This window comes from Hylaeus anthracinus, unplaced genomic scaffold (genome assembly GCF_026225885.1).
Source record: "Hylaeus anthracinus isolate JK02 unplaced genomic scaffold, UHH_iyHylAnth1.0_haploid 11997, whole genome shotgun sequence".
NCBI lineage: Eukaryota > Metazoa > Arthropoda > Insecta > Hymenoptera > Colletidae > Hylaeus > Hylaeus anthracinus.
The window spans coordinates 6,538,733-6,558,229 of NW_026534344.1; the positions used below are offsets into that span (position 1 = coordinate 6,538,733).

Sequence of the window (19,497 nt, forward strand, 5' to 3'; positions counted from 1 at the left end):
GCAGAAAAATTGTTAACTTTCAGACGATATCGATCCGATTTTTAGAAGAAATGTTCTACCTGCGATTACGGTAAGTCAATTTTCTTTTTAACACTTAATCTGAGGTATTTCAAAAACGTACTTAGCCATAAAAGGTACGTGTGTCGCATGCGTGTATAGCTCTGTAGCCATTTTCGTGGCTTCGGATATGTTCCGACAATCCATTAACCAGAAGCGAGCGGATACTGTGGTAGTAAAGGAAACGCAATCTTTGACGAACGTCAGCGGCGTCGAACCTGTGACATCCTCCCAGACTGCCCGAGACTGACCCCCTGAACGACATACATACCAAGTCCAATAACATTATTAAAATATGTCCGTGTTGCGAGCACAGAATCGACAGAAGTGAAATGTGTTGGATTAATTCCGATGCGACCGTGATTAATTACAATTGCGACACACTTTTGCGCCTGGCATCTTGAAGATTCCGTTGATTACTGAATATTATCTAACACAGAGTATTTCATCCAACTCGAGCACTTGGAGTATGTCTATTGCTAATAACAACCTGAACAAATATTTCAGCCAGACGTATTTGTTTCGAGGAAGAAAATATAATGCAAATAGGAAGTTGTGTGATATCTACCTACTTCAAACAAATATTCTGCCCTGGAATATTTTTTTTATATTATTCATAGCAAATGGAACATTTTTGGTGTACAAGTTAAGTGAAACATCCTGTATACTGTAATTTATAAAGGTTAATTGAACATTGAATTATACAAAAATAGAATTGAAAATGAAATTAAAAACTGCAAAAACGGAGTATACCGTTTAAAAATACGATTAAAGTATTAAAGCTTCTGAATCAAAATGTTTAGAAACCAGAGAACAAAAAATGAATAAAAAATACTTAATTCGTTAAAATATTTTGTCATTCAAAAATTGAAATTTCTTCAGCGTAACGGAATAATCAATAAAATTTGTATTTAATATCGGTCACCATAAGTGCGTTGATGTTAAGTGCTCTATCGTGTGTGAGTAATAGAAAACGAAACAAACGTTGACCGAATGATAATGCTTGCCAAATGAAGATAAAGCGTCATTCAGAAAAATCGCGCAGAAAGCAACCGCGAATTATGTGAATATGCGTTTAATGAGATATAAGCGATAAAGAAAGAAAATCTCGTGAAATAATAGTAATCGTAGCGCGTCGCTAGGTTGAAAATATATTTTCCTGTTTCTTACAGCGTTGGTAAACATTGAATAATTTACTTTGTGTTTATATTAACAATTTCACGACATTGTGTTATTAAACCGAATAAAAAAGGGGAAACTTTCGAAAACAATAATAACACGTTGGAAACCAAAATCGAGAATTTTATACTCGAACCATTTCTCGTGTATATAATTTGTTAACGCTTGAACAAAGGAAACAGAGCGTAGCTGCAACAAATTGTAATATTAAAGAAACGACAATTGTTAGTCTTCATATCGGTAACGTGACGTATGATACATATTACAATGATCTAAGAATACATATATCATAAGATACACAATTTTGTAAGAGTTATAAATTACAAGCCTAATATCGAAGCAGTTACCAGTCAAACGAATGTGCTGAAACAAAAACTTTGAAGTTAACGCTTACAATGAGCTAGGTAGTAAAACTTTATCTACGTTAATTAATAATCCATACCTAAATGACTCAATCCTAACAATATGCAAGCATTAACAATGAATCACAACAAGATATGTATACAACAATGGTACTCAACGAAATGTTTCTATGAAACATGCAGCTACCATCTCCCTTTTAAATCTCTATCCGAAGGTCTCCGGGACATGCGATTTAATTTCGTGTTAGAACAGAATCATACGTTTTTTAAGATCAATATTACACGCGATAGAAAATCCTCTAAGCGTTGAGATAAAAATTCGAAAGCATTTATTATCCTTCCAAACTCTTCGAAACTGTTTGTTACGATGCACAGTAACCGTTCGCGTAAGTAGTCATGATAGAATCGTTGGATGCCATACGAAGAGGCTGTAAGTCAGTCCCGATGACCTGAGAACAGACGAAGATGCCTACCGCCCGCGTCATGCCTACTAAACTACAAATTGATCTTCGAATGCGTAAGATGTCTGATAAGAGCATATATACACCAAAGGTGTTGCGACGTAACAGTTTCAGCACTTATCGGTAAGAGATTCTCCAGTAAGACGGTACGCTGCTCTACAATGTTACGTGCAAGCATATATTACCAGTTATGCTGCACAGAAGTCTCAACGTCGGCGCATCTCCCGAATATTGATTAATCATGCCCTTGTTGGCTGCCTGTGGCACGGGTATAGTTAAAGTTATCGGTTTATGGAATTTCCTCCGTCTCGGTTCGACGGTTACGATCGGCGATACTGCCACTCTGTTACCAAGAAGTTTAGCAACCAGATCAGCTGGTATCGGGTGTGCCTAAACATAAATGCAGCTATTCGCATACTCGTCGCAACAATTAGACGCGTTTACGATATAAGAGATATCTGAGGCTTCCGCAGTCCGCTTCTTCGTGATTGATACTGACTTGTTGATATCGTAAAGTGAAAGGTAAATACCTGAAGACCAACTCGAATTTTTTTAGTAAGGGCTGCTGGTGGAAAGACAGCCTGGACTTGCGGGACAGCTGACGAAGAGACTGTACCACCTTCTGGACCAACCGCGTGCACCTCTTGCCTAATGCGAGACACTACTGCGAAGTAATGTGGGAAGTCTGCAGTGAGTATCCTTACGATTCGTGAAGTCTGGAGATCCTCGAGCTGGCTTAATTCTGAACAAATATTCATATGGACTCGGTAAGGTAACGATGCGAGCAGTTTTCTGGGTTGTGGCAAACATTGAAGTATAAGTATGTTACAAGTTCTAACCCATACCAACATTTATAAAATATGCCTTTGAATTTTTCTTAAAAATTGGCAAGAATTTTCTGGGCAACGCAATATAATAGGAAACAATGTACCTTCTCCTTCAAAGCTCTCGTTAAGCACGTCCTGGACAGCCTCCTCGCTGGCTTCCAAGGTGTGTTCGCGCCAAGTTTCTCCGTTGTCTGATCTAAGTATTACAATTTCGCGCTCCTTCCCTCGCAACGAAGCAAAGTGAGGTACCTCTATGATCACGGGCCTGCACAGAAAGAATTCGCAACCATTATCCATTATATGCAAAAAGTCTCAGAACATTTTAACAGTATATCACATATAACATTTCTATTTTTATATGATGATTTATTAACACAATATTTTCCAATGTTGCATCGTAAATGAATTATTTACCCTAATTTACGTACCCTAAAAATTTGGCGCCCACAGGTCCAAGTTCAAGGATGCGGCTGGCTAAGGCCTCCCCCTCCATCAGAGGTGGCGGGTTCGTCAATTTGTCTCTTCTCAAATATCTGCAGGTGACACGCATTGGCATCGCTGCTTTTCTAGGAGGTACGATTACACGCACCCCGCTGTGCCGGCAACCTCTCATCGCACCCCCTCGTGCATCCACCAGGAAGGAAACCAGGAAGCTGTCATTTACACAAAGTATCGGTTTTACCAGAAATTCGTAGTTCCAAAGACGAGAAACGAAAAATGTCGGCTTAGCTCGAGACGTTATAATACGCCGAAGGAGTTGAAAATAAGAGCGTCCATTCCATAAGGGCTAATTATTCAGACACGTAATTAGAAATAGTTGGTCGATACTATGACGTGAAATGTTGTGCGTACACGGACACGAAATTATTGCGGTCAAAAACACTTGGCCTTTCGGGAAATAATACGATCATGCCATTTGCTTAAATTAAATCAATTATAATTAAATAAAAATAAAGGATATCTCGGCTAATATATATATATATAATTACACTAATCTAAAATTTTAAGAATCATTACAATTTTCTCGAATCTTATGCACAATCGCAAACAACGCTGTACGCGCAAAGTAATTCGTCAAATTTTCGAGGAAAATTCTGATAGTGGACAATTCTTACTCTGTAATTTCCAAACTTGGAAACAAATGTTCTGTAATTTTGTTCCCTGAAATATTTGTTGGATAAAAAATATTTTAAAAGGCCGCTTAAAAAGGGGGCAATATTATTTCATACGTATCAAAAGCACGCCAAGCCGAAAAGCGATTGTCGTTATAAACTTTGACTAAAAGCGAAATAGTTAAGGAGTACAGGTACTGTCTTCAGACGTGTGAAATCATTTTAATCGTTTCTATGCACACGATGACGTTAAATGTTCCGTTTGTTTTCCGCGAGAGTTACAAAAATTATATGCTTCGCAGGTAATTTCGTTGCTGTACGTGAGAGTGAGTGTAAAAACATATTGTGTAAATCAATATAATAGAATATGTGCAGAGATGAGTTGCATGAACAATGGGAGCAAAAAAACATCGTAAATCGAATAACTATGACCGAAGAGTACGGCTTGTGGGCTTGTGTCAAGGATTCGCTGCGTGGATATTTTACGGCTGCAAGCATGAAACAAATTAACACTGCACAGCATAAAAAAAAAATCGTTAAATTCGACTGAATTGGACTCGAAGAACCATTCGATTCTCGATAATGACGATGAGTGCTGGCGAATTTAATTCCGCAATGAACCTAGAAATTATTCACAGAGAAGTTGCGTGTGATGTGTGCACAGTGAATATAAACAGCGCATCCATATTGAAATAATCCAGTATTTGATTTCCATTTGCATAAATGACGCGCCAAATCGCAAGTGTATTCGCATACTTCTCGACGGACTGTTCTTCTTTTCCTTCGGTATATTGAGTAATCTAAAAATACCTACCGCGAATACATTCCATAACGATTACTTGAGGTAGGTGATGCAATGGTAACCCTGTATGTATATTTATCGTGTTTTTGGAATCTATTATGACTTTCAGTATCAAGTAACACAATACGATCCGTAGTAAATATTTGCCAGCGTATCTTGTAGATAAAATTCTTAAATGCTTCGTACTCCCTTTCAGAAAATTAAGTAAGATTTAATTTAAAAACTCGGATGTAATTTGCGTTAATAATAATAATAACAATTTGCGTTGACAAGTTCCTTCATAATTTGCGCATGAGATCAAGATGAAGATCTGATTAGGTTGATGGCAGACCTGGACTACTTCCAGGAAATAATATTATTTGAAATTATTGGTATTATTTTCTACTTTCGAATAATCCAATAGAAAATAACAATTCGAAATAAATTATTTGAAATAGTTACTTCTCATTTGCAGTTTTAATTAAGATTTGAAAGTTTTTTTCTCCCAGGTTTGTTTGAAATTTTGTTGGTATATATTCACTGTGCACTACGTTCCGTCTAAAATTACTAGATATCAGCGTCTACGGGCATTGTGCAACTATAAAGGAAATGTACATTTAACATAAATAATAGTGAAGAGCGATACGGCAAGTAACAGAAGCTAAGATTCAAGAGAAGATCACTTACTTTCTCCACTGTGGAATTCTGCGAGTAGCGCAAATAAAATAACAGAGGATCGGGAACAAAACAAAAAACGCGTTAGTATCCATTCGTTCATAAAAATGGTGATGAGAGATGACGACATTAAATGGTGTTGAGATTCTGAACTAGCGCAACTTTTACAGATTTTCGAATACTTCTAATACTTGTCAGCACGCACGCACGCAACGCGCAGCTTCCTTTAAAACGTTCTCGAAAGTGGTACCGTGCTATGGTGATGGTCGCTTTTCATTTGACTTTCGAAAACCCGCAATCATCACACGCAAGCCGCTTTTCTATTGTACAAAACTACAAAACAGGGAACAACAATAATAATCATGTATTATAGTAGAGACGCAACGAGGCCACATCACTCACATACTACGGAAAAAAGACATACGTTAGGACAGCAACGTAAAGCAGATCGGCCCGAAATCTGTTATGGATTGTCTCCATTTGCAGCAGATTTCGTCAGGTGAATTTTTCGCGTGACAAGTACGAAACGGGTGTTTCTTTCGACGATAAACGGGCGATTGACAGATTTCGGTACGTATGTATGCAAAAAAAAAAATAGCTCAAACTTTGTCATGTAACGGGTACAATTGTACGAGCAGCAGCCACTATGAGAAAAATGTGTCCAAACACAGTTAAGCTATCTAAAAGACGAACGATTCTTTCTCTATAGTCACAAGAGCACTTTTTATGTCTTTTTAAATATGTTGTACTTACTGAGTGCCACATAGTGATCAATTTTAATCTACATATAAACGTTTTTCTTTCGAAAAGTATTTTGAAAAAGTATTTTTTTTTCAATTCTATGTAATTCAAAGAATATATATATATATATAGATTAAAATAGATCACTCTGAATAACTGGGGTGAAAAAATCTTCTTATCCGACATACCGTTTATCCTAACTTCACGCACCACGAAATCCATTTTACTATTATAATCGAGGTTACTCATCGAGCCCTTTTTCATATGGAATTGAATTTCTTAATATAATACTTATACAGTTTTACGTGTGTCCTTAACAATACGGTTAATTAAATAACGGTTGGACTATTACCTTCGAGTAGGAATCGATACACATACGGTGATTATTGATTACACGAAAAACAATTGAGATTGATTAATATTGTCGACTAAGAATTATACAGGTTAATCACAAATCTGTTGCACGAACTTTGAACGCTTTTCAAAGCAATCAAACAAATAAACCGAAATGAATTAATAAATACACACCTGAAAATCAAACATTGTTTATTTATACCTCGGAAAGAGTTAACTTTCAACAGATTTACCAAAACTTTGTACCTATATTGGTGAGTGCTACACATTCGTACTATCAGCTTGCGAATAGCCTGTGCATTTTTTAGTCAGATAAACGCAAACCACTTCAAATTCTATGATCCTTGGACATAGACACTTGCTAAACAATTGAAAAAAAAAAGAAGAAGAAGAATTTACTTCATACAGGAATACGTGTCCTATTCTTACTGTACACGGAAACGCCTAAACATATAAAGGGAAAATAGTAAAAAGGGCATGTTGTACCTGTCCCTCCACATTCCTTGTCCTTTCGACATGGTACCAAGCGCTGCCAGCGATGTGTTTAGGGACTCTAGGGACGCTCTGATCTCAGAACAAAATCTGATATGATTATGGATAAAAATTTCATTTCATGCGCATGCTTTTCTGTTTCACGTGCACTTTACACCGCTCTTTCTCGATTGTTTTACAGAAATTCTGTGGCGCTTGGAAAATCGTTACACGTTTTCAGATAAAGCTGCGTGCATAGATGTAAAGAAATCCGTCACGTGGTTAAAGGCACGAGGAAAACATTCGAAAGTCACACATCGTAGATCTACTCGACGAGAAGCTAACTCGCGATCAGACCGAATCATTGTCTCCCTGGTACAATGAATATCCTGTCCTACTAAGCGCAAAGAGAGCGTCTGTTGTACGCGCAAACCACAAGAATATCACTGTACTTCTCAGAAATGACAAAGCGACTTTCAGTGATTTGGAATAATTCGTTTGACTTCTTCTAAATCCACGATAGTACAAATCCGTGACACAGAAAGTACAAACTGCGATAAGAATGTCGAACGTCATTCTGGAGATTTATTCGAAAAGTAATAATATATAATATAATATTATTTTAATATCGAATAGAAAAATAGTTTAACTAATAATTTTAAATATCATGCTGGAAGTTGATATGAAAAATGACAATATCGTTCTCAGACGATCAGAATTCCCAGTTTTATTTTGCAAGATTTCCATCTTTACTCTTTCCAGCTTAGTAGGTCATTACATTCAGACCGTGTCTGTTTCTCAGTCGAGAGCTTCACTGTTACGCTATACTGTTCGGTATTAGTAAGGGGCATGGTATCCAATCAGATTACTTGTACCGTCAAAGAATCGTTCATCCCAAAAAAGATATTTCACGAACAACATGCTTATTACTATATGATCTAGTAACTGCTACGGGCAAGACAGGATGTAAAATGGGGCACCAAGCGATTGATTCTTGTTTAGCTGCTTAACCGATTACGTAAACGTCAAACCAAACACTCTGAATAGAATGAGAAAAGAAAGTAGATCAAAATAGCTTGCTGTGAGAGATATGATGTATAACAGAAGTATAACTGATTAGTACGTAGTTACTGATTTGGTTCTCGTTGGCTCCATTTGAAACGTTTCATGACACCGTCGCAACGGTAACAGTTATGCTGTTACGCATTCGATACACACCCGGTTATGTAACAGGTTTTATCCCCCGTTATAAGGTAGCCGCTGCTGTTTGCAACATGGTATTTAATACTTTATCGGGTAACTAATCGAAGATAAATCGGCTTAGATTGTGCGATGATACTTCTGTCTACAGAATTCAGATTCACTGCGTTATAGTATTAATACTTGTTCGTCTAATCGGCGTACTACAATTTTATTTTACATTACACAATCGAATAAAGTATATATTCTTGTTCGGTCGTTTTACTGTATGTAAATATATTAAGAAGTAACCGTAATTTTTTGTTACCCCTATAATCGTTTTAAAAACTGTTTGAAGCCAACCAAAAGTTAGTTCGAAAGGTACTTCGGTGGACGAGACGGTAGAAAGTTTAAGCTTACTTTATACAGCTCGTGTAATTGTAAATTCCCATGATCCTGTATCACATTTCGTTATTACTTATCAGCCAATAATCTATAAGGGTTAATTATAGCAGGAGTCTTGCACCAACGCACACAGTGTCACACTATAATACACAACATTATTGTTTCGTAATGTACACTTTATCGTTATCTTATATACTTTTAGGTACGCTATCACTTGCGTGCTATGTGCTTCCGTGTTGTTCACCGTATTAGTGCTCCTTTAATTATATACAATTTTCAACCACAACTGAATGCATTAATGTGCAATAAATATTACTTTCTGTATATATAGACAAATTTCATTTTTAACAACTTTTTCGACTCGATATTGATTATATGGATCCTCTTGAAAATTACATTCCGTCCGTTCAATTGAATTTCTCGTTCGATACGCGGACTTATCGTAATCATAATCACGGATAGCATAAAAATATATCTCAGTGATTGTATACAATTACTACACAATGTGTCCCGTATAAAGTGTTACGAATCGTTTTCTTAGAAACTAATGAAGATATACAGATTAGTGTTGCTATTATTAAGTGACAATTAAATTAAATTTTATTGTTGTATACTCTTATAAGACTATAATAATTTCATTGCGCACTAAAAATTTAACCCTTTTTAATATCTATCTTTCTCTAGGTTCCTCGATTTCTTTTCAATGAGAGTTTGTATTAATTTTTTATTATTTAAATAACTCTTATAAAACTGAATAGCATTTCGACTCGAACAAAAGTGTGTCTTGCACTAAAAGATTAGTCCCCCTGTGCCATTTAACTGTAGCAGTATTAAATCTATATCTTCGTTACTTTCTGAGAAAACAACTTGTAACACTTTATACGAGACACCCTGTACAGCTGGAATATCGGAATAATTTGTGCTAGTATCCAATAACATGTAACGACGAATTGTTTGTTTTACAAGCGTGCAGATTCAAACTTTGCCAAACAGAATCACGTTTCGAATAGAACTTCCACCGTAAGTAGAAACTCTTATTAGACTGTACACGTTTCACACGTGTATTGTATCTTTATATCATTCAAGTGTTGCGGTTTTATTATACGTCAAAACAAACCATGCAGACATAGAAATTGTTTTCTATAGTTCTTCGTCGTAACAACTCAGTTAGTAGAAGTCTTCGATTGAACGTCCATTTGAATTCATCGTGCATACACGTTTACTCCGCAAACAATTGTCAAATCGTTGAGCAATGCTGAATATTCGCTGTTACGCTCGCGAGCAAACAATTTTTTCAATTGTAAAGAGAGTTCGATGAATCCATAGACTGATGGAAGTGATCCAAAGTAATTTGACCAAAAAAATTATGACCTACACATTCTCCGCAGATCAGAACCATATGTAAAATATTCCAATGTGCTGTAGAGCAATTATTCAAATTTGCTTTTACTCGATTGTAAGTGTTTAGAGAACACAGATATTTCGAACACCTTTTCAAACACATAACTGTCGATAGGGTAAGTTGTACGTTGTTTTCGAAAACGAAGCAGAATTAAATGATATAACGATAAAGACATTGGTGTGCAATTTCTGCTAAACATTTTATAGTAGAACAGTATTAGTTATTTAGAAATCAGTAGTACAACCTACCCTAGATTATACAATTTTCTGATTGCTGTTAGAAAAGTGAAGTTTATTATATCGTGTAAAAATATACGTGAATACATACCCGACGTGTACTGGGTGCCTGTTGATATCAACATTATCTGGTTTGAGGTTGGCCGCGTTCGTACGTTGATAACTCTCTTTTGTAATCATCTCGGTTATGGTTGGTGCTATAAATCACGTATAAAACGAAAACTTATGGTAAGTTCACCCTTGGAATAGGCGAAGTTTTAATTTCTACACCTAATAATTATTTAAGAAGTAGATCGAACGAATAATATTTCCCATTATTCTATTAGTAAAAGAATCGGAATCACATTGAGTTTATTCGTATATTTTGAATTCGAACGCTATGGCTCACAGAAAAGTCGTCAAACTCTGGAAATTGTTGTTCAAGAGAGTCGAAACGTGGTGGAAATAGCTTTTCTGTTGGTAGAGGCGGGGCGAAGAGTGCGAGCTTACCTCAACTTTTTAAATAGAAAGCTATAACATCGGTATATTCGATGCAGTACCGATATCATGGTGACGCGTTAAGCCAGGTATACTAAAGAAATTATTTTAGATAGCAATAGATCGCAAGTCAACATGTTGTATTAGAGAGTTAAATTAAAAATACATCAGCCGGCAAATTACGATGGAAATTACGTGTAAGTTATGTAAATAATTGAGCTCACCTCCGGAATGTCGATTATCCCTCTCGTCGTCTGTCACGTTGACACGCATCGAGTCATCCCCCATGGATTTCATATCGTCAACAGTCATGTATCGATACTGCTGTTGGTCGCTAAGCATCGGATCTTCACCTATGATCAATGTAAAGAGGAAACGTTATGTAACCGCTGAAATTGTCGCGAATGCAATTTGGAAAATCCAGCTGGAGGAATGTATAAATCTAGAGTACGGTTGAACTCGCATGGACAGAATGTAAACGAAGTGAAAGATTATATGCACCAATGTAAATAAATGAGTATGAGCCAGCAAATAAATGGGAAATCATTGCCATGGAAACTATTCCAATCAAGCGAAAAAAGCGAGATTAAGTGTCGCGTTATCATGTACTTAAAGGAGAAAGCCACATTGGACTCGTGCAAATCATAGCTGTATTCAACAATTTTTTTTTTTCTTATTCGAAGACAATTGACTCAATGGAAAATCTGTTAGGTAAAGCTTGTTATATGTAAATAGAATGATAAAAAAATTATTTTTATTTGGACATTGAACATTATTTTCTTTATTATTCGATACGTATATAATAAACATTAGAAGCAGATCTTTTATTAAATTATTAATTGTCTTCGAGAAAAATGATGAATACAGTTATGATTTTTATTTTTCGTGCGTTCAAGGTGGCTTTCCCTCTTAAGAACGTCATTTTTTAGCCTTACTCGGCGCTCCGAGACATAAACCGATAACAATCAAATAATATCGTCCCGCTGATGATTGTTAAGAAACTCCCGCCCGCGTGAGCGCAGTCTTGATGCTATTGTGAGAGCTAAAAACAACAAAAATGAATACGAATTCCAATTGTATGAGTGCAGAAAGTGTATTTTCAGAATGCAGTGTTTGAGCTCTATCGCGAGGCTTCGAGTGTCCCAGTTAACAGATAACATTCACGATTATCAGTTGACCGAGAAACACGTAAGTCGTACAAATGTACAAATTATTTCAGATACTCGCGAGTCTAACATAACGATGGAGACCACTGTCTGACTGTCTGACGTAACGATTAGATTCCTGATTTTGAAGACTATATTAAAAATTTGACAAGAAAATTCAAGACTGTGAAATGTTTTGATAATACATATTCGGATACAACTGGCCTCGATTAGTCTTATCAAAAGAGACGTATCAGAGCGGATTATTTATGAGTAAAACATACAATACGATGAAAAATTGAAACGAAGTTCAAGCTTCGAAGCTGAATAATCAAACTAAACTTCAAACTAAATAATCTACACGAAGAAACAACATCATTATCGGAAACGTTGGATTACACTAACAGCGTGTACCACGATTTGTTCGCATAATCAAGGCTCCACTGCGTTAGAATAATGTTTAAACTGTTCGGTCTTGTTTGCACGTAGCGCACGTATATCCACGTGTATAAACCACTGATAACCAACCGGTTAACACTTGCTGAAAGCTTGACGGTATCGAACAATGCTTCCACGTACAGCGATAATACAGGTTGCTTACCTATCCGTTATAACTGATTGCGAATAATTCACGCGCGTAAGGTGCGCCACGAAAGAAATGGAAAAACTGAGAGCATAAAGGGACACGTACAATCGGCACCGTCTTTTCCACACAACTGATAAAGCTCTACACGGTTGCTCAATCACAATCTGTAATCTCGAACGTTTCTCATCAGATATATCAAGATTGCAGAGCACAATTATCTAATAAACGACCAGCCTACAAACTCATCGCTCGTGTTATTATAGCAACTAAACCAATTTAGGTCTAATTGGAATAAAAATTATTTCGTTTTTCTGTGCTACTCGGGTTTAGTGTTAGATTAGAATTAATGCAAAAATTTGTACTGTTTCGTTTTCTGGTAATTAAATTTTAACTTATTTGAAGCGAATTACACTTTAGTTCGGGTTTAACGATTACTTTTGACATCGTTTGATCGTTTCGAAGCGTAAGGAAATAAAGTAAACAGTTTCTTTGACATTCTGTAGTGTATCCTTTTGTTGCTTCCTCCTCAAGGTTCGCACGACACTCGTCATATTTGTATTCTCCTGAAATCGCACGCGTCAAATTCGCAAACTTTCACCTTCAAATTGTATGAAATCGTTCGATATTTACGAAGTGTTAACAAAACTCGTTGTTATTTCAAAAATTAAGTATTCGTTTATTTCATTCTCTTTCATGCAGTCACTAACAGGTACCAAGCGTTAAAAAAAAAATTAAACACAGGTCTTTTTATCGGGTAATATTCAAGTTCAAGAGACGATAATAATATAATATCCAAATCCCCATTGAAAGAAAACAAAAGCTTATTCTCTGCATCCAATTTGAAACATTCCGTCCTCGCAGCGATAAACAGAGGTCGATTCGTTCGAAAGACGTTTATCCAAAAGATTTATCGTCGTACGTTCGCAACTCCGCGAAAACTAACCAACTGACAAAACGAATCGGTGTAATCGATCATCTAAAAGTTACAGCAACGGTAAGCTGATAGATGAAATAGATCTATAGACGAATTCCTGCGAAATTATCCTTGAAATAATCCAACCATACAACCACACTCCGATTCCTTTCTGAATGGCAATGCCAACGGTCGTCTTTCATCCCTTCTACTCATGACATTTCAGAGGCAGTTCGTAAACATGGAAATGATGTCATTCGTTATCTCGAGCCCGCGAACCGTGGTATCGACGGCATCTAAAATTAATATAAATACCGAACAACTGGCCGGTAAAGATACCGCATGGAGAAACTGTAACGCAAAATCTCTAATTTTAGCGGGTGTTCAAGGACACCTTCCCGAAGCATTTCTGAGCACACATTCTAAGCAGCTTCCACTACGAATAGTTGACCTCATAGCCAGTGACCTATATCTTCCCGAGAGCGCTCGCGCGCTTCGGAAAACTAGCCGTGTAATCACGTCGAATCTTGTTGAATGTAAGTTAACCGAGAACGTCATAGACTAGAATAGTACAGAAACGCCTGGTAATCGACGGCGACACTTAATTTATTTCTCGCTGCACCGGCGTTAATCGAATTCGCGATTTCGCGTGTGTCACGTGTCACTTTAGCGCAACAACGCGAGCTGATGGAACTGGGGAGACTCGAAAATAAAGGAAAGCGAACGTCACTCACCGCGAGAAAGCTCACGAAAACGCTGTCTACTGGTTCGCGATCGCGATGACTGGGCATCGTGGCTCGGGTTCGTCACTTTTAACCAGATGCAAGGGAGATTCGCGCGAACCTATCATCCGATTGTTCGCGTCGCTGCGTCACGTCGGTCGACGCTTTGCAATCGTAATATACGTTTATCGTCGAGTAATCGTGCCGCAGACGCGTTATGCCGAGGGGAATCTACGCTCGGTTATTAGTGGCAACAGTTTTCTCGCACAGGGAACACGTCGTTTGAAATGGCGCCATTCGTCATTGAGCCAGCGAACCGCGGAGCAGAGACGTTATGCTTGCTCTACCGGGGTCGTTCGGCGCCGGTAGGCTCTTCGTTGTCGATATCTTTTCTACAAGCTTGAAATAAAGTTCTTGAAGGTATCGTGGTTGAACGAATTATTACGAACACGTGGAGAATTACGTATTTTATGTTTTTGGCGGTTAGATGATTTTTATAGCAATAAGATGTATTATTTTTTTCCTTGTATAAATACGCGACTCAGTTATACACTGCGGAGCATAATTACAGCATCACGCATTTTTGTTAAATGTTTCCAAGTTTTTAGAAGATATGAAATAAAATCGATTATGCGAAATGGAAAGCAACTTCAGATATATTAATATGAAACTCTTCGTCATATATTCTCAACTCGTATAATTGTATCGCCTTAAGATTGAAAAGAAATTCTTCAATTTTGGCCGCGATAACTGCCCTTTAAACTGTCATATGCCTGGCGCCAGTGCTCGTCGCCATGTGGAAACTCGCATAACGCGCGACTGGTCTCTGGTAATAGACGTTAGATTCCAAGAACCAATGAGAAGAACACGTATCGAGCAAAATTGTTCTTTTTTCTCCGCTGTAACGTTAACTAGCCGGCCTTGATCGTCGCCCCTCCAAACGGCGATCATCGCGATATCATCGTTCGCGTCTTATGTCATTCATGTCCGTCTCGTTGTTATGTCACGAGCGAGGATCACAGTCACGTTCCTTCTGTCGCCCAATTAAGCGAGACGACCAACCGCTCCGTTTCTCTTCTCCGTCGTTTTATGGGCCTGGTACTTTCGACACGTTCCATCGCTGCATTAGGCCTCGTCCCGAGATAATCGTTTCAATATGGGCCGCCCGGTATCGTTCCGCGACGCGAATATCAATGCACTTCCTACGTTCATAAAGTCACGTACGAGGAACTTATTTTCAAACGGAAACTGCAACCAGTTTTCCACAGATGACCCACTGCGCACCGCGAAAACGGCGAACGATATGCGATTTCCCGTTAACGACTTCGAATTCGTCTTTGACTGCAATGTCGCGTGGCACTTGTATAGCGACAGAAACGTAAATATGCGTCTAATTCTGCGCGGGTATTTAGGTTTATGAGCCGAAGAGGACATCGGTATGTGCTGTGCGCAGCCACGCAAAAGGATTCGAATTGTTTCGAATGGAATGTTTAAAGGGATATTGGGTCTATTACTGAGAGAAGCTAGACAGAGTGCGAGAGTTCGAACCTCAAAATTGCACAGGTTTGATTTTCAATTAAAAAAGGTAGTCGGCACGTTTTGTGAACTTTAAAAACAATGAAGATTAATTGGAATGATCGCCTTCGAACAGCAATGGGTACAATCGTACATGTGTAACGCACGCATGCGGCAATAGTTACGAAGATAAGAAGATATACCTCTCATGTATTCACAGGTGTGTTTCGCATTTCCGTTTTCAGTTTTGTCAGAAAATAAGACCCTATAATTGTCCGTCAAAGACCACGATGAATTTATTAAAAAACTTCCTAGTTCCTCGATAACATATTTCAAGATAACAAGGCTGAAATTTTGAAGGGTAGATTCGCCCTTTGAACTTAAGTTATCATGACTAAAATAAACAAGAATCCTATATATTTAACCGTTAAACACGCTTACGAAACACCTTACTAATAATAAAATAAAACAACTTAAATTATTTTAATATAAATACAAATATTTTAAAGAAAATCCTTCGATTAATAAAATTGCTAGTAGTACTACTGTTTCTAGTAAACGATACGAAACCTCGCGTACTATAATCATGATACCTATTCGTTGCTACTGCATCATCTTTCCAATCATGAAACATATGATTTCCAGGTGTTCGTACGCCTGTGTATACTCCGACCTTATGTTTAATGACGTTACTCAATCGTTCAAATAAGAAACGTATGAATTTCGATTTTTATATAATTGAACTGTTTCCACTGATTAAAACATTTAATTAATCATATACAAATTTTTAACTACTTTTCTGGTAGTAGAAATAGGTTTCAGAGATTCACTGTGCATGTACTTGCAAATGAACTTTTTTGTACATTTATCTGCTTTCACAAGAACCCGTCTGGAATGAATATTTAACTACAGTTAACACGTTCACGCGTGTAACAACAAAGTCGCGTGGCCTTTCATTATCGCTTTGGAAGCATCGGTTATCACTTTGTGTGTACCATGATAATTATCGTACAAAGAGCTTTTCTATACATTCGCGATGTTCACTGAGAATTTATCTTTCGAAACGTTTCTTAGTGTGATATAAATGCAAAAAGTAATAATTTGAGAAAAATCCATAATAGACGGAAATATGTATAAACTACCCTTAACTATATCTAATATTTACCTAATATATTGAAAATCTTTGTATTTTAATTCTGAAAGAACTATTGAAGTTTATTTGCTATTATTAACTTCTAAATTCTAGTACTGCGATAATTAGTTCTCAAAATACACATTCCAGAAGATGACTTATTTTTTCGTCTAACGAACCACGCCCATACAGATCAAGAGTATCTTGTTCCTTTTCATGTTATAGACGAACTGAACGCTCTTTTGATCCATACGTCACCCATATTTTTTTAAAGCTATCATAGGTTACAGATTAACAAACAACAATAACAATAACAAATTTAAATTTAGTTTTCAAAATACACGTTTCAGACAATGACTTATTTTGTCCACTAAACCTCACCTTAATACTCCACCTACTCTGAAATATCGTACGTTTACGATACTGTAAAAATATATTTAAAGATAGAATTGACAAGGCATGAAGTTCTGTTTGGAACGAGAAATGTAAATACTCGTACAATCCTACGCTCTATATTATCACAGAAACCCACGTGACAGATACTATTTGCCAAAATTCCGATCGCATAATAGATATTCTCAGGTATCCCACATGCCAGTACCTCTGAAGCGTTACCTAGTTTCTCCGAATCCTATTCTTTAACAGACCAACGCTTCTTCATCGATATCGTCACGAACAGAACATAGAACTTTGATTCAACAATCCTATCAGTAATCTCGAACAACTCCAGGAGGTTTATTCAAGCAACACCAATCGCAAGGAATAATCGTGCAACAACGAATGAATATTTACATAAAGTGTCGCTGTTCCTGCTGGATGTACACCCGCAACACGCTATCTTCCTCGACTCCTTTCGTTTCGTTCGTCCCTTGGCCATATCTTCTGCTATATTAGCGTCGAGGGTGAAAAGAAAAACCGCGGGAACGCGATCGGAAAATGTTCGTCCAGTGGTTTCGCGTGAGAAAAATCACGAGATGTCGGTATTCTTATCGAACACCGTGGACAGGCGAAGACAGCAACAACCGCACTTCCAACGTACGACCAGTTCGGCACACCGTTGTAACTCTGTGCTCGGCTCAGTGAACACGATGTACTGACGATGTACGCTACGTACAGGACTAATTACATCACCGACTCGACTAAACGTCCACGGGTCGCGAGCTAGGTTGCACGAATTAAAATTTACGAGCGCGCGTTTATCGCTACGCATTCATTGATGACCACGGGCCTCGTAATTGCAGCCCCGCCACACTTCTCTACAGTCGTCCACATCGGTTTCACTCGTCGATACACTCAAGTGCTCGACCAAGTCGATCAAGCTCGATCCCAAGTGATCCGAGAAAATTTGGCAACCGCCCGTCCCTCGTATTCACCGCTCCAGGGTGTTCACTATTACTGGAGGTCCACGTTACGCAAGTCACAACGTGCACGGCGAATTAGATTTGATTTGTTAAATTGCATTAACCGCTCGCCCTGAATGCTTCCTTTCTTCCGCGGTATTTTGTCGCGTGCTAGCACCGGCGGGGTCAGGAACAGCGACTGGCCGAAGATTAATACAAGTTCGACGCAAGACTACCTAGCAGAAACGTGACCTCATTCCGTGAATCACCAATTTTATAATAGTAACTGCCTACGAAGCTTTTCCGCTACTTTATTTACATCTCAAACGCTTGCAATCTTTTTTCTTCCTCACGCGCGATCTAAGAAGCGCGAACGGATGCAATCGTTGGCAATGGATAATTTTTTTCACGGCGCGCACGCGAGCACCTTTAAGAGCAACTGCGTAACGATAACGCGAACCGTGACACCAGCAGAGCTGAAAAACAAACTAGCTGCTACTAGGCGATGATAATTATTCTTAGCTTGTCAAAGTCTTGGAACTCCGTTTTCAGAAAAACGTGTCGAAAAAGAAGATTTACTTGGCGACGTATCGACAGTTTTCTTGCGAACCTCTCTTTTTTAGCGTTACTATCGATCTTGTACGGATAAATCTTTGAACTTGTAGCACTGATATGTCAAGTAAGTAGGTAACAACGAAGACTGTGCGTTAGACAAACATGAGATATTAAGAAATCACATAATTGTAGAAACAAAATGGATATTCGCAGATCGATCCATAAATAAATCCAGATCTGGTACATTAACTTATGAAAATGTGAATAATCGAAGACAACGACTTTGTTAATAACCACAAATTGCGTGAATGAAGCAACGCAGAGGGATAATTTGTTGAGGAGTATGAGATTCGAAAAAGTTTTCCTTCGATACAATTCATTGCGCGAGAGACGTGGCGTTCTAACGTTTACTATGCGACAGAGCATTTCAGTAAGGAACTGAAAAATTAATGATGAAAGTTAGTGCAAAGAAAATAAATTTGGATCGAATTCGTGAGTTTGGCGAGGTTACAAAAATGAGTACCGGCTGGACTTCGGATGTTTATGGATTTATGGCAACTGGAAATATAAGAAATCGTATGAAGATAGTACAGATTCAAAAATATGTAAAATATCAACAATATAAAATACACGTTACACTGTTTGGAAGATAAGAAATACTTTTATTTAAATTTCATTCTCTTATCTGTATCTGTAGAAATATGTATTTATATAATTATCCATAATCCAACTACGACATAGATTAGATTATCCAGTTTCCAGTCGTCCGAAAATAAAATGTTAAACTCGTAGAAATTTTCATGGCAGCCAACGTCTCATCTTTTAACGGAGAAAATTGGTGCATTCCACGATTATAGCTGCGTAGAATTT

General features: G+C 37.6%; 1 protein-coding gene across 18 annotated transcripts in view; it reads right to left on the reverse strand.

Annotated features, from left to right (window-relative positions):
* The window catches only part of LOC128889304 (ankyrin-3-like), a 91,711-nt gene that overhangs the window by 29,099 nt on the left and 43,115 nt on the right, over window positions 1–19,497 (reverse strand). For 15 of the 18 annotated variants that reach the window (XR_008460415.1, XM_054146836.1, XM_054146826.1 and 12 more), the window contains 8 exons: window positions 10,944–11,072; window positions 10,334–10,439; window positions 5,467–5,484; window positions 3,315–3,539; window positions 2,991–3,151; window positions 2,590–2,801; window positions 2,245–2,449; window positions 122–311 (listed from right to left, as the gene is read on the reverse strand). Coding sequence is in view for 17 of the 18 variants with exons in the window: in XM_054146836.1 (XP_054002811.1) it covers window positions 122–311; window positions 2,245–2,449; window positions 2,590–2,801; window positions 2,991–3,151; window positions 3,315–3,539; window positions 5,467–5,484; window positions 10,334–10,439; window positions 10,944–11,072 (1,246 nt within the window). In the remaining variant the exon portion in view is untranslated. The other 3 variants (XM_054146839.1, XM_054146838.1, XM_054146823.1) reach the window with 3 other exon arrangements.